The 15,113-nt window shown below is 31.1% G+C and overlaps 1 protein-coding gene and 2 long non-coding RNA genes across 5 annotated transcripts; 2 read left to right on the top strand and 1 right to left on the bottom strand.

Annotated features, from left to right (window-relative positions):
* The first annotated feature begins 473 nt into the window (after window positions 1–473).
* On the top strand, window positions 474–2,053 carry LOC139783404 (uncharacterized). Its single transcript, XR_011721254.1, has 2 exons — window positions 474–1,258; window positions 1,350–2,053. It is a non-coding gene; the product is annotated as an uncharacterized lncRNA (long non-coding RNA).
* Window positions 2,054–5,702: 3,649 nt separating this feature from the next.
* LOC139783403 (uncharacterized) lies at window positions 5,703–8,408 on the bottom strand. Of its 2 annotated transcripts, XR_011721252.1 has the most exons (3): window positions 6,272–8,408; window positions 5,962–6,102; window positions 5,703–5,855 (listed from the first exon to the last, which is right to left on the bottom strand). It is a non-coding gene; the product is annotated as an uncharacterized lncRNA (long non-coding RNA). The 2 variants fall into 2 exon arrangements; XR_011721253.1 differs by lacking the exon at window positions 5,962–6,102.
* Window positions 8,409–9,937: 1,529 nt separating this feature from the next.
* Window positions 9,938–14,662, top strand: Pen (karyopherin subunit alpha). Of its 2 annotated transcripts, none has more exons than XM_071722553.1 (8): window positions 9,938–10,092; window positions 10,463–10,600; window positions 10,847–11,160; window positions 11,261–11,516; window positions 12,684–12,822; window positions 12,916–13,274; window positions 13,361–13,693; window positions 13,908–14,662. In XM_071722553.1, exons 2-8 carry the CDS (start codon window positions 10,535–10,537, stop codon window positions 14,007–14,009), a joined length of 1,569 nt encoding a protein of 522 aa, XP_071578654.1. In that variant the 5' UTR covers window positions 9,938–10,092; window positions 10,463–10,534; the 3' UTR covers window positions 14,010–14,662. The 2 variants fall into 2 exon arrangements, with proteins under 2 accessions (XP_071578654.1, XP_071578655.1); XM_071722554.1 differs by having other exon boundaries at window positions 9,943–10,092; window positions 10,466–10,600.
* Window positions 14,663–15,113: the final 451 nt, after the last annotated feature.

The following is a 15,113-nucleotide window of genomic DNA, read 5'->3' on the forward strand; positions in this document are numbered from 1 at the left end:
CTTTTTTATTTATGTATATATTATTTAGATACACTTTTCTGATGATATGTGGGAGAAGCCTCGCAGTGATGGAAAGCGGAAATTAAAGCAAAACGCAGTTCCAACAATTTTTAATAATATACTTACTTGTGATGTAAGTTAATTTTTTTTAGCGCTTACATTATCATTAAATTTAATTTTTAATTGTATAAATCAATAATAAATTTGTACTTGCAGGCTGATACAAGAAATGTTAAAAATCAAAATCAAAAATCATCATCAAAGTCAGCTTTGAAGATAGTTTTAAACAATGAAGATCAATTTGATGATAACAGAACCAGCTCAGATCTTTCTATGCAAATATCAAACTTTTCTGAAGCTAAAGAATGTTTCACAGAAGCAGAACAATTATCTGTTGTAGAAGATGTATTAGAGTCACCTCTAATATATAATCAAAATGATTATGAGAATCCCTTAGGAAAATTTACTTAAAGTTTTTTAAAGTTACTTAAAGTATTTTAAAGTATTATAAAGTATACTAGCCGTAATAATAGTATACTAATAGTATAATAGTAGACTAATAGTATACTGACAGCCGAGCGTAAAGTTTTCTTTAAGTTATTAACCTCAATAAAAACTTTATAAGCAAGTCGCAAATATACTTTAAATTTACTTTTAACAAACGTAATACTTATAAATATACTTTAACTTTACTTTTTATAAAGGTAATACTTACGGCTTGTTAGAAAGAGAGATTGTATATATAGAAGCGCGCGGCGCAGTCGGCATTGTTCGGGGGACGTCGGTCACGTGAGCCGACCGTGACTCGGTTGCGATGCGAGCCCGGGCAGTGTGTGAGGCTGTAGGCGCGTGCGCGGGCCGAGCATGCTCGATCTCGTCGAAGCGCGAGGCCATTCGTTACCGAAACGTAGATCAAGTCGCACGTGTATACGATCAGTTAGTAAAACGGATGTTGCATCATCCAAGAGATTTGTTAATCACTTGATCGAAAGGGACATTGTTTTATCCCGCATCCGAGCGAGAAGTTCCACGAAGCACGAGAGCTGGCCGCTCAGTTAATTACACGAAGGAAGGAGGGCCAGTATTCCAGTATATTTCAAAGGAAGGAAGGACGACTACTGCCGTTACTGTTTCGAGCATTCCCTCGTAGCTAATTATTATCAACATTAATAAGAGGGATTCAATTACGGCGCAAGCCAGTCACGCCATCCTTTCAAGGATGTGCCTATACAGAAGCGAAGATTCTGCTGTTTGTGAGGTAAACCAAGAAATCTATCGAAGTTTAGCTAGTTGAATAAAGCCTTAGGTAACGTGCGTTACAGTCGGCTCATATTCAATCTCTCTTACAGAGGCCACCAAATTTGTTTACCTCAAGGAAGGTCAACTTTCGGAAAGAAAGTCCTTCTTATGATAACAAACCTTTCTGGTTTTATAACGAAAAGCTGAGCTCAGTACAAGATACATTTTCATTCAATTGATTGCAATCAAACAAGTTTGTTAATTCCATTACGATTCATTTTGATAGTTTGAGAAACACGATTCTTGTGAAAAGTGCACATAAATGTAAAAGAAACTCTGTATTCTAATTTCATATTCGTTAAGTTATTCTTAAACATATTAAGGATTTGTCACGACTATCCATTGAGTTACAAAGATAACAATCGTTACGGCGGTGATCTTGTTTACCATCTCTCGCTTAGAATTATTGAGTCATAATTTCAGATGAATGATTCTTTTCATGATATACTTTTCTATGAATATTTATAGTAACCATTTCATGGTACCTTTAAAGGTTTACATGCTTGGATAAGTCTTCTTATAATGGCTTAACATTAAAAGATGAAAACGAACAGAACCCTGAAGTGTTTTTAAGAAATACTACCACATCGAAATCAGATAAAGAAAGGGATCATTCACCAACTAATCTTTATGTTATTTTCATGTATCTATTGCGTCACTGATTTATTGTGTGTATGTTCATATGTTTTTATCTTCTGAGACAAATATCATCTAGCTTATAAGAGAAAATATATGCAATCTCTCTCGAACAAAATAGACTTAAATGGATGTGCCGCTCCCTCCTTAAGATCATTATTTCTTCTTTTTTAATAGAAGTTACACAATCCAACATATTTCTAACAAAGCTAATTTTAACTTATGCGTGTTGTTTCAACAGTATACTTAAAAAGACAAGTTCCCTTTTTCACCACACTTGCACCACACGAGACATTAAGAAATATTATACCATATATCCAATTCAAAATTTTATTACTCTTTTTAAACTGAATTTGTTTCTTAAGATGATTTTTGGAAAATTATATATTTGCGCTGGTTATGACATATGTAGACTATATATAACACTTACATCAAATTAAGAAGTAGTCTACCACGTAAGGCAGTTGGCTCACGATCCAGAGGTCCCGAGTTCGAATCCCACCAAGGTAAGTGTGTTTTTCAAATACGAGAAAATATTTATAATCATAGACTGCATCTTAAGAAACAAATTTAGTTATAAAATAGTAATAAAATTTCAAAATAAATAATTTTTTTTTATTCCGGGTGAATATCGGAAATCAGTGTCCTCTAGTGTTAAGAGGACTGTAATCTTAAGTCTAGTGTCTCATGGTTAGAGGATATTCCTCTAGATTTTAAAATATCTTCTTGAGACCGTATTTCAGAGGAAAATCCTCTAAAATCAAGTGGGAGCCACTAAATGACAGAATATTTTTTTTGGGGTGATTAATAGTAATTGCATGAGTTAACTTAAAGTAACCTTTAAAGTATATTATAGAAATACTTAAAGTTTGGTTCGAAATCACTTCTAGTTTATCAATAGTTTATCAATAGTAATTTCTTTGGTAAACTTTCTAGTTTATTTTAAGTTTTTTAAAGTAAATTTTCCTAAGGGATTTGAAACTAAAACTTCAACAAGCAGAATTAAGAACGCAAGAAGCAACACAAAAACTACAGCAAGCAAACATAATTATTCATAAAACTGAAAGATCAAGAAAAATATTAAAAAAAACATGTAAGAAGACTGATAGATAAAAAGAAAAAAATTGAACTAGACAATTTAAAGTCAAAACTAAAATTAAATTTGAGAAAACGATTTAACGATGATCAAATTCAAATTATTCTTGGTCAAAATTCACGCGGCTTTAAGTGGTCGGACAACACAATTCTGAAAGCATTACAATTAAGGTTTTTGTGTGGCAGCAATGGATATAATGAATTAGTAAAGCACCATATACCTTTACCATCAGAACGTACTTTACGAAGAAAAAAAGAAGGCATTGATTTCGAACCAGGAATATTAGAGGACGTTTTTGAAATTAAAAAAAAACAAATATCATTGTTTAAAGATGAGCGAGAAAAGGATGCTGTAATTGCTATTGACGAAATGAGCATAGTACCTGGAGAACAATTTGATCCTTCCACTCTTTCATATATTGGCAATAGTAGTATGCCTGACAGTTCAGGTATACCTCTTTCCTAAGAACCATTCTTATAACATGTCACAAATGCCCCGTTACAAAGACACAAAGGATAATATAACTATTAGTTTAAAAATGTAATTTCCACTTGCACTTGGTAGTTGCAGTTGTTTAAAAAAGTTAAAAGTTAACAATTTTCTTCTCATAAAGGCACCTGCTAAGTACAACCAGTAATAATATTTTTAATTAGTACTTGCGACTGGCAACGAGGCATTTGCATTACTTCAACAAAAAAGAACAGATTTTATATTGTGGTTCTTTTTTGCAGAAATTGCAAAATTTTAAAAGTTTTGTATTTACAATAGAAGAAAAAATTTTTTTCTTTCACAGGACAATTTCAAAAAGCGTCACATGCTTTAGTCATAATGCTTGCTGGTATTTTTTCGCGGTGGAAACAAGTTGTTGCCTACTACTATCCCATACAGCACAAAATGTTTTCAAAAAATATTTTTGAATATTTCTATAAAAATATTGCAAGAAATATTTTAAAATGGTTTTAGGAATATTTTAAAAAAGTTAAAAAACCTTTTGCGATAACATTTTTAAGAATATTTTGAGAATCTTTTAAAAATATTTATAAAAATGTTCTTCTTTATCACCCAGAAAATATTTTCTTAAATATTTGAAATATATTTTTGAAATATTAATTTAAATCAACATATTTATTGTTTTATAATCTTGTTCCAAAATATTTAAAAATATTTTAAATCTATTATTGGTTCTAAAATCTTTTTTCAAATATTTTTGAAATATTATGAAATATTCTTAATTAAAAGATGCATGATAGCGCATCTTTCCGTGCTAGTTTGGAACGACGCTGCTAGGCGGCGCATAATGGTAAGACTAACTCGTAAGTAAATTTCAGTTGAGGGCTAATATAAGCAGGTCTCTGGCGAAGCAAAATCATGACATTCACAAGATAGATATGTATATTTTTCAAATATATAAAAAAAAAGATGTACCTATACTTTACAGATATTAAAAAAATCTTTCAAACATGAAACACAATTATTACTTATTGGGTTAAACATATTTTATTTTTTGAAGTAATATTTCTAAAAGATTTTACAAATATTATTAAATATATTTATTTGCAATCTTATAAAAATATTTTTGAAAATATTTTTCTGACATGATCTGGCGGACATAGAAACATTCAAAAAATATTTTTGTGAATTATTTTAATCTTCCTAAAAAATATTTAAAAAATATTTTAAAAACATTTTGTGCTCTATGGGATACGCCCAATGGATTTAACGGTACCAATTTAAAAGCTATTATAGAAACAGTAATTAGAAAAGCGGAATCCATTGGTTTATATGTACATAGTATAACATCCGATATGGGACCCGTAAATCAGTCTATGTGGAAAGCATTTGGAATTTCAAATGGAAAATTTTCTTCCATTCAAAATTCAATATGTCATCCTCCCAGATAGCCAAATCTGTTCGAACAAATAATGCCAAATACTTGCTACAAATTTTGGTTTCAGAAATGGTACAAATTTGCATCAAAATTTGTTTTATCAAATGTTGTCGACAAACTGCTAGCAAATACGTATCAAAACATGCGTACACAATTGACGCCAAATTGATACCAAATATCGAGCAAAGCTTAGTAGTACCTGATAACAAATTGGCACCAAATTGCTGTTAAAGTTTGTTGACTAAACCTAACGCCAAATTGATGCCAAATATTGAGCAAATTTTGGTAACAAAACTTAAGAACAAATTGACGCCAAATACCAAGCGATGTTTAGGGCGTTTCATTCAGATGGCGCGACACGTGAGTCGCCACTTTCAACGCGCCCCCACCTCCTTCCTCGCTCTTGTTCAGTGTCATGGCCGCTCTTGCTGCGTTTCTTCGGACGAGACGAGTACGTTTTCCTTCTTTCGTAACTGATTGAGCTAAGCGGCACGTATTCTGGAGACCAACCGAGCGAGATTCGACTTCCCAAGGAGAGCTCACCGCCAGGAAAAGGAGAGCTTGTGAGGGAGGATTGAGGCGAGGAGTCCGGTCCAGCGAGCAGGGCCCTTCCGATATTCTCATTTGGGACGCCATATTGGAAGATCGACATTGATCGTGGTAGTACAAGGGACTCTGCAAGGTTAATTCTCGTCTTAAGATCTGGAATTGCTCTCATTCTTGTGGCTCTGGTTTATATTCTAGCCCTAGAATTGATCTCGTAGACAAAAGCAGAGGCCCCCCTCTCTTTTCTTTTCTTTTTTTTCTTTTCTTTTCTTACTTTGATTTCAATCAGTAATCCAGACTCCTTAATTCCGCCCTGTAAGATCTGGTTAATTCTCGTCTTGAGATCTTGGAATTGCTCTCATTCTTGTGGGTCTGGTTTATATTCTAGCCCTAATGTAATTTTAATATATGCATTACAATTTTACACTGTCAAATAATAAATAATATCGTTTGATAATAATAACAACAGTATAGATAATAGTAACAATTTTATTACTTGACTTATTTCATTCTATTTTTGACAACTCGTATATACATTAATTGTGGCTAAGGTCTATACTATGTCATAGTGTAGATCTTAGCTACATTTCTGGCAAGTCAGTCCAAAGTATGCGGCTTTGTTCTCTATCCTTTTTATCTGTAGCAATTTTATTTCTTTTTATTTTTTAATTATTTTTTATGTATTATCTCTTATGTATCAGGTTTCTGAAGAAGACTAAGTATATAAAGTCGAAACGTAAAACGTTAATTGTATTTAAAATTTGTTTAATTAAACGAGATTTTGTTTTTAAATTTAAATTGATGACCTTTTTATAACTCGAGAAAATCAGCCAGCCTTCCATCCTATAAGTTTATTTTGTACTGTTAGTTTAATTAATTTAGTTATATTTTTTTCCATTAACATTCCATTTGTTATAGTGATTGTGCAGTAGAAAATCTGAAAAAATAAATGTTTTTAAAGAGTAAAGATAGTATATATTTTGAAATCTATGTATTTTATGTAAACATAACATTTAAATTTATTTGCAGTTTATTTTAGAACATGCCAAAAAACACAGTTTCATAAGCTTTCTAAGAAAGTTAAAAGACAGAAAGTGAATGTTGTAGAAGAACTCAATTCAACAGATTCTTTAATTGAATTCGATCAGTCGCATATTCAGCAAGCACATGCTTCCGTTAAAAGCCAAAGTTCCGTAATACCAGATTTTCTTCATAATCAAAAAGAATCTGAACTTTCTCATTATTCTTAACTTTTTCATCATTCTGAACTTCCTCACCATTCTGAATTTTCTAATAATTCTGATCATTTTGAGTACTCTGAACACTTTGATTTCGAAAATAACGATAATTATAGAGATATATTTAACATTAACAGACACACCGGCAACAATAACGAGGCTCATTCAGATGACAACGATGATAATTCTGAAAACTGCGAGAATAGTGATGAGAATAAAAAATATTCGAAATGTTTCGTGAAAATAAGAGTTATAAAGAAGAGTTATAAGAGTATAAAGAGTTATACTCTTATAATCTTAAAGAAGAGTTATAAGAGTATAAAGAATATGTAATATTATGTAATAAAATGTTTCATTCTACTTGCCGTTTGAATCTGATTAAGGCAAAATTGTAATATTAGTTTGAAATAGAAACAATTTAAAACAATTTAAAATACAAGGGAAATGCTTTAGTTTTATAACTATTATATTCTTGCAATATTAAAAATTTTACATATTCTTTCTTTGATTAAAATATTTCTCAAAATAATCTTGGAACTGTTGATGAAATATCGTGTATTTTTTTATCTGTAAAAGTTTAAAGTTTTGTTTGAATAGTTTAAAAGTTTTGTTTAAACGGTTTAAAAGTTTTGTTTGAACAGTTTTTTTCTGCTGTATATTAATTTCTATTACATCAAACACTACAAAATTCACTTCGGTTGCTTGCACCTAAATGATGTATATTATTCTTTTGTTATTTCTTTCTGACAACAGTACTGCATTATTCCATCGTAATCGACGAACTATGCACATTGTGAACATTTGTTTATTTCAATTTTGCATTCTTGCAAATAATAAATCGTGTTTCAAGTTTGAACTAGTTGTTTAAATATGCACGGTAGTTATTATTGTATGATTAAAGAAAGGAAAGTTAGTAGTATTAGGTTTATAAGAATATTGTTTTAGATGCATTTTCATAGAAATTATACTCGTGTTTTCAGTAAGATTCTATAAATCCTTCTTATACCGGCCAATGCATTATCTGCGCACGGAGTATGTGTTCCAGGCATTATATAAGATTCTCGAGTGTTTACAAATATTGTATGTGCTGTTGACAAAGTTAAATGTTTGCATATGTCAGTAAATTCACATTGTATAACATTTACTGTAATTAATATATAATTAATTACTTTATTGCCACCGTTAGATTTTATAAATGTCTTATAATGTTTTATAAATATAAAGATTTCTTTTAACATATGTAACATATGTATAAAATAATTTATCGTAAATCAATAACAACTTATATGCTTTTTTATAATTTAATGCTTTTAATTTTTCCTAAAAAAAAAAAATATTAGTATTTATTAATGGCTACGTAACAAGGCTTGCTGCAATTTGGCGTCAAGCTGTGTCATCAAGATTTGCTCGGTATTTGGTGTCAATTTGGCGTCAAGTTCTTTCGTCAAGGTTTGCTCGCAATTTGGCACAAATTTGCTGTCGAGCTTTTGTTGGCAAGCCTTGTTCACAATATGGCGCAAATTTGCCGTTGAACTTTTGCTGCCCTGTTTTGCTCGATATTTGGCGTCAATTTGGTGTCAAGTCATGTACACAAGCTTTGCTAGCAAAACACAAGCGTATTGCAGACACAGATCGCACCGAATTTGTCGACAAGTTTTGCGCGTATTTGGTGTCAATTTGGTTACAATTTGCTGACAAATTGTTTACTGGGCTATTGATAATACACGAAAATTGTTTTTTTTTGCTGATGCGCCACATCTTTTAAAAAATTTAAGATCAAGTTAGGAAAATAATAAAATAATACAACTACCACAGACATTCGTGCATACTCATAAATTATCCTCTTGTATCGTACAATTCAAGCATTTAAGTGAATTAGTTGAATTGCAAGAAAATTCAGTCCTCAAATTAACTCCTAAACTTCACCGTAGTGATATTATTTCCGGAAAATATAAGAAAATGAAGGTAAATAAAGCGAAAAATGTTATGAGCACGGATACCAGTAGTGCACTCAAATTTCTTGCTGAAGAAAATTGTAAAATAGAATATGAAACAACAGCATCATTTATAGAAGTTGTTTCCAAATGGTTTACACTTGTTACATCACGATCTCAAAAAGTAGCATTAGGTAAAACATTAGGCAATGAAAAAAGTGAAAAAAAATATAATCAAAGTGTTGAATTTCTAGAGTCTATTATAGAACTATTCAGAAATATTGAAATAGGTGAAAATCACAAATTCAAACCCGTCCAATGTGGTATCATGATTACTACAAAATCTATATATTATCGAGCTAACAAAATATTTGATAAATGAAAGAGGCTACGTATTTGTATTAACAGGTCGGTTTACGCAGGACTGTGTCGAGAATTTATTTTCAGGAATAAGAGCAAAACATCAAATACCCAATGCCTTACAATTCAAGCAAGACTTAAAAGAACTTTGCATATCTCGACATATAAAACCATCTAAATATTCAAATTATGATCTAGATGATAGAGAATTTCTATGTGACTTCTTGAATAAACAAAAAAAAAAGAAATTTAGGACAATTTCCCAATATTTCTATTGATGTTAGTTCCAAACATATAAATTTTAATAATATAGGTCGGTATTCATAGTCGGTTCTTATTTCAAGACCGTCTTAAGTAATGTCTTAAGATGCTAATACGGCTCTGTGATTGGTTCATGACGTCTTAAGATTGTACTTAAGACGGTCTTAAATATAAGAACTGACTATGAATACCGGCCATAGAATTAAATGTATTATATAATATAGCTGACTATGGCCGGTATTCATAGTCTTCAAGATCGTCTTAAGTAATGTCTTAAGACGCTAATACGGCTCTGTGATTGGTTCATGACATCTTAAGATTGAACTTAAGACGGTCTTAAATAACTATGAATACCGGCCTATATTGTTAACAGTATTGCTAGAGGTAAAAGTGTAATATGCGCAACTTGTTTAAATTCTGCTGGTTCAACAGAATATAATAAAAATATGATTTTGTATGCAAAATTTGTGCATTTAAAATGTTTCCGAAATAATACATTATTTTACAAAAGTTGTTTCGACCAATAGGAAGGAACACGAACGTGGCCAGACTCTATATATAGGGACTCTAGTTATACTGTGTCAACACTCTGCGTTGATTGGTTGGTTCTAAAAGTAAGAGCCAATCACGTTCGACTGCTACTGAGCGGCTTGGTCTGCTGAACGCGGCCAATCACGTTCGACTGCTACTGAGCGGCTTGGTCTGCTGAACGCGACCGGTTTTCAGCGACAGCAACGCTTTTTTCTTTTTTTTTTACTTTTAAATATAGTAACAGGTTAATTGAATCCTCCGATAAAGAAAAACGGGTATACGCGGGAGAATCTGCTGCTTGAGGTAATTATTACACTGACTTAAGGTATTTATTAATGATGATACGCTTGAGACCGATTTATACCAATACAGACCTGTACATACAAGGAACGTTCCAGACATGATTATATTTTTGTTATAAATATCTAATACTTATTTGTGTGTGTAACTGTTATGGAAGATAAATTTTAAAACAGCGACATTTAAGCGCGTTTTCATACTTAAATCGTATTATAATAATATTCAAATTTTCTTTGAATAAGCAAATGTGAATTTTGAAGAGGTTAACTACAGACGAATTCTATCAGGCTCATTTGTATATTTCTTGCAGTTTATTTCTTACATATTCTATCTGATCGTTATCGATATACATCTAATTTGAATCTTTTTTAAGTAGGAGAAACCTACAATAGACGAAATAAGCCGAGACAGTACATAAAGCTATCTTAAGTATAACATTGAAACAATGCCTTCTCGAGATGATCACAGCCATGGACGCATAGCAAATTTTAAATTTAATAATAAACACGAAGTAAGTGTAAATCGAATTATTTTCTAATTTATATGACTTAAATGAAGGATTTACGATAATTAATATTTCTATTTTAATCTTATTTCATATTTGAGATACAATAGTATTTTGTATCTAGATATCTAGATCTTGTATGCTTTTTGTGTTGATCTTCCGTGTAACTTATATAAAGATTTTGCAATTATTTGATATAGATTGCTACATGTATACGAAACATTTTACATATTTGATGTATATGTATCTTAGGAGGCACGAATAAGAAGAAACGCATTATCGGTGGAACTACGAAAAGCCAAGAAAGATGATCAGTTGTCAAAACGACGTAACTTGGATACACAAGAACTGACAAATTTAGGAGATAAAGCTGCTCTTTCGCCCACTTCTGCTCTTTCTATAGATGAGATTGTAAATCACATAAACTTGCCAGATGAAACATCACAATTACTGGCGATTCAAACCTGTAGAAAATTATTAAGTCGAGAAAAAAACCCTCCTATAAATGATATGATAAAAGGTGGCATAGTACCACGCTGTATTGAGCTCTTAGATAGTGATCATAAGTACGTTTAAAAACCAATTAAATAATTGATTAATTTACGTTTTTATTTTTTTATTTTTATATATTTTTTAACAAGATATAATTTCATTATTTCTATCCAGTATCCCTTTGCAATTTGAAGTAGCATGGGTATTGACTAACATAGCTTCGGGTACGTCCGAACAAACGCAGAACGTTGTGAAACATGGAGCGGTACCAAAATTAGTGAAGATGCTTAAGTCTGCGTCGCCTGTTGTTGCCGAACAAGCGGTATGGGCTTTGGGAAACATAGCCGGAGATGGACCATATGCACGCGATCTTGTTCTTGGACATGATGCTCTACCTCTTCTGCTGGATTTAATTAAACCTGATACCCCAGTAAGTGACATTGTATTTAAAAAATCTTTTGTTTACAATAATAAGTGAAACTTGATCGGTGTCTGAATACCACAGGTAAATAGAGAAATGCCATTTTTGGTCAGACTAGATTTTTTTGCCTAATAATATTTTTGTGTGAATTTATATATATTTTTCCATTCGGCAAACTGTGTGCCAATTATTTGTCGGTCTTGAAACACAGTCTCGTTAGAATAGTAAATTCACATAACTAAATCGATAATTTTTTAACTACATTCGTCTTGCTTGCTTTCACCTTGTCAGTATTGACACTTGGAAATAATAGTTTTGTTCGTTCATCTAAAATGCCTATTGCAAGCCAAATGGCAATTAGACAAAAATATTTTTAAAAGCAACTGCATTCAACAATAGCTGAATTGTTAATATTGGCAATAAATGAGAATTTTACAATATTACGTTATCTTTGTTGCAAGAAGGTGAAGATGATATCGAACTATGTCGATATTGGTTTAAAACATTTAGACAGCATTGTAATATTCTTAACAGTCTGTTTTCTTAACTAAGTTATAAGTAATTTAAAAAATATCTAAACTAAAAATAGAGAGTTATATACTGTATTAAAGATATATAACAGCATTGACAAATTGGGCTTCTTATTAGTAAATGTACAGGAGAGTATTAATAATAATTATTCATAAAGAAATAAAATTATAGAGAAAATGCAGAGTAATTCATTATATATAAAGGATTTTTATTATAAACATCTTGATGTAACAAAAACCTCAAATACGTTACCTGTTTGAGAGTTGTGATTAAAGTTAAAAAATATTTTCAACAAACTATTTCCTCATATTTTGTTCCTGATGTTTTGTTTCGTTTGATAATAGTTTGAGATCATAACTCTTCTCATTCATTGAATCAGTTATTTGGGATATGTTTACGTTGAAATACAATATTTTTTGGACTTGAATTTCTCTCTCTTTGTTCTTTGTTAGCATCAGAATTTGTATTCGTCTTATTGTTAGTTGAAAACGCTTACACCTTCATTGCGCTTTTAAGAAAGCAAACATGAGCGAGTAACAATAATGTATTTGGAAAATTATATCTTTATCTGTAAATTATATCGTCATCTTGTTTCTAATAAGTAGACAATATTCCAATGTTTTCTGATAATAATGAAATACGCAGATAACATTCATGCGCAACATCGTATGGACCTTATCTAATTTATGTCGAAACAAGAGTCCACCTCCACCCTTCGAATTGATCAGACCTGTTCTACCAGTATTTAATCGTCTGTTTAGTTATACGGATCAAGATGTGCTTGGTAAGAAACATTCACGTTTTATCGGTTATCGTTATTTTATATATTACATAATTTGTTTTGTATCTGAGATACTTATGCAGCTATTTGTTCTAGCTGATACCTGCTGGGCACTTTCTTATCTCACCGATGGATCCAACGACAAAATACAAGCGGTATTGGAAATTGGCATTATACCAAAACTTGTACAGTTGCTGACGTCACAGGAAGGAACTATTCTTACTCCAGCATTGCGTACAGTTGGAAACATAGTGACGGGTGACGATACTCAAACGGATGCTGTGATTCTCGCGGGAGGATTGACGCATCTTGGTGCCTTGTTGCGGTATCATCGCGCCAATATTGTAAAGGAAGCTGCTTGGGCAACCAGTAACATTATGGCTGGTAACACAGACCAAATCCAAAGTGCGATAAACGCTGGTCTGTTACCACCATTGATAGAAGTACTTCAGTTTGTAAGTTTGTTTATGCATACACGCAAGATTTTTTTAAACTTTTTGATAGAGAATTTTGTAGATAAATATATCCATTTATTTTTTAGGGAGACTATAAGGCACAAAAGGAAGCTGCATGGGCTGTAACTAACTTAACAACGGGAGGAATGATTCAACATTTAACTGAATTAGTGGGAGCGGGTGTATTGCCACCTTTTTGTAATTTATTGGAGACAAAAGACTGGGGTGTTATCATTGTTGTCTTAGATGGCCTAACTAATATCTTACATGCTGCAGAAAAAATAGGACAAGTAGAAAGAGTTGCCATTATGATCGAAGAAGCTGGAGGATTAGATAAAATAGAAGCTCTTCAACATCATCAGAATGAACAAGTTTATCAGAAATCTATGGCTATACTTGATACGTACTTTTCTCAAAAGGTTTGTACATTTGTTTTATGTTCATAATGTTGACTATATAGAAAAACTATTTTTCTCGTAGACAGTTTTATATTTTACCTAGATATAGACAAATTTATAATTTTAATAAAATTATTTTATCTGCACTCAATTGAGCGATGTTAATCAAATTATTATTTCAATAAAGATACTTTCGTATTCCTCTTTCAACAAATAAAAAAAGTAATTTTTTTAGGACGAAGAAGAGGTTTCTACTTCTAAAGTTAACGAGAATGCTGAGGAACAGATTGAATTTAATATGACGGAAGATTCGCCGATAAATAAATTTAATTTTTGAATGAGTACGTCTTTGAATTTGGATTGAAGAATTATGAATTAAACAATTTATCAATATGAGACTTGATTATCAATTTGTTATAGTTCATAATGATGGCTGCCTACAATAAAAATTCGAGTGTCAGCAATATTTGTGACAAAAAATAATAGAAAAGAAAAAGCAACACGAATCTATTCAACTATAAACAATGATCTTATCTTTTTATATGTATTATAAGAATAAAATTATAATTAAGTGTTGAACACAATAATTTTGTTTTGATAATTGAGTCTCGCATCTTTTAAATGTTTCTAGATATATTTACATGAAATCTCATTGTTACATTAGGCCTGTTCGTTTTCGCTGCACTTCTGAATTAGTGCAATAAGTTAGAATAAAAGAAAATATATTTGTTTCTTTCTAACTTATTGCACTATATTGCACTAGTTCAGAAGTGCAGCGAAAACGAACAGACCTATTAACTTAAGAAAAAAAGCTTTTGATACTCATTATTTGATGTAATTTCTAGAAGTTACTGCAAACATTTTTCAGACTTATATATTTACAGGTTTATTTGTTAAATCTCGTAACTGATAAGTACATTTTGTAATAGAAATAATTGAGTTTAGCTTTCTTTGTACTACTTTCGTTGAAAAAAAGATAATGCTACTTGATCATGTTTTATTCTTCCTTTTTTTATGCAGAAAATGATTAATCTATTAAATCTCAGGTTTTCTCTTGTATTTTTACTAATATTCAATCATTTCTTTACAGACTTATTTAAAACCGTTATTTTTAAATATTAGTTTCGATAATTTGTAGAATCGATTGTCACGATTAATAATATAATTGATCTATTACTCTATGTATTATGTATTATAAATTTTGTGTAAAAGGGCTCAGTATTATTTATTCCTTTATAGTTTTCGTTTTTAATAAAACGTACGTTGATAAATATTCTTGCAAACTTTACGATTTTATTGTATTATCACGAATACTCCCAAAAAATTCTCCGTTAGAAAAACCAATAAAAACTACGTCGAGTTCAAAATTTAATAGTTACTGCAAACATTTTTCGGCAATTATTTAGAAAAACCACGGGTTTCCGATTTTCCGTCATTATTT

Source organism: Temnothorax nylanderi, unplaced genomic scaffold (genome assembly GCF_030848795.1).
Source record: "Temnothorax nylanderi isolate EJ_2023f unplaced genomic scaffold, tnyl_v1.0 TNYL_tig0497_pilon, whole genome shotgun sequence".
Taxonomy (NCBI): domain Eukaryota; kingdom Metazoa; phylum Arthropoda; class Insecta; order Hymenoptera; family Formicidae; genus Temnothorax; species Temnothorax nylanderi.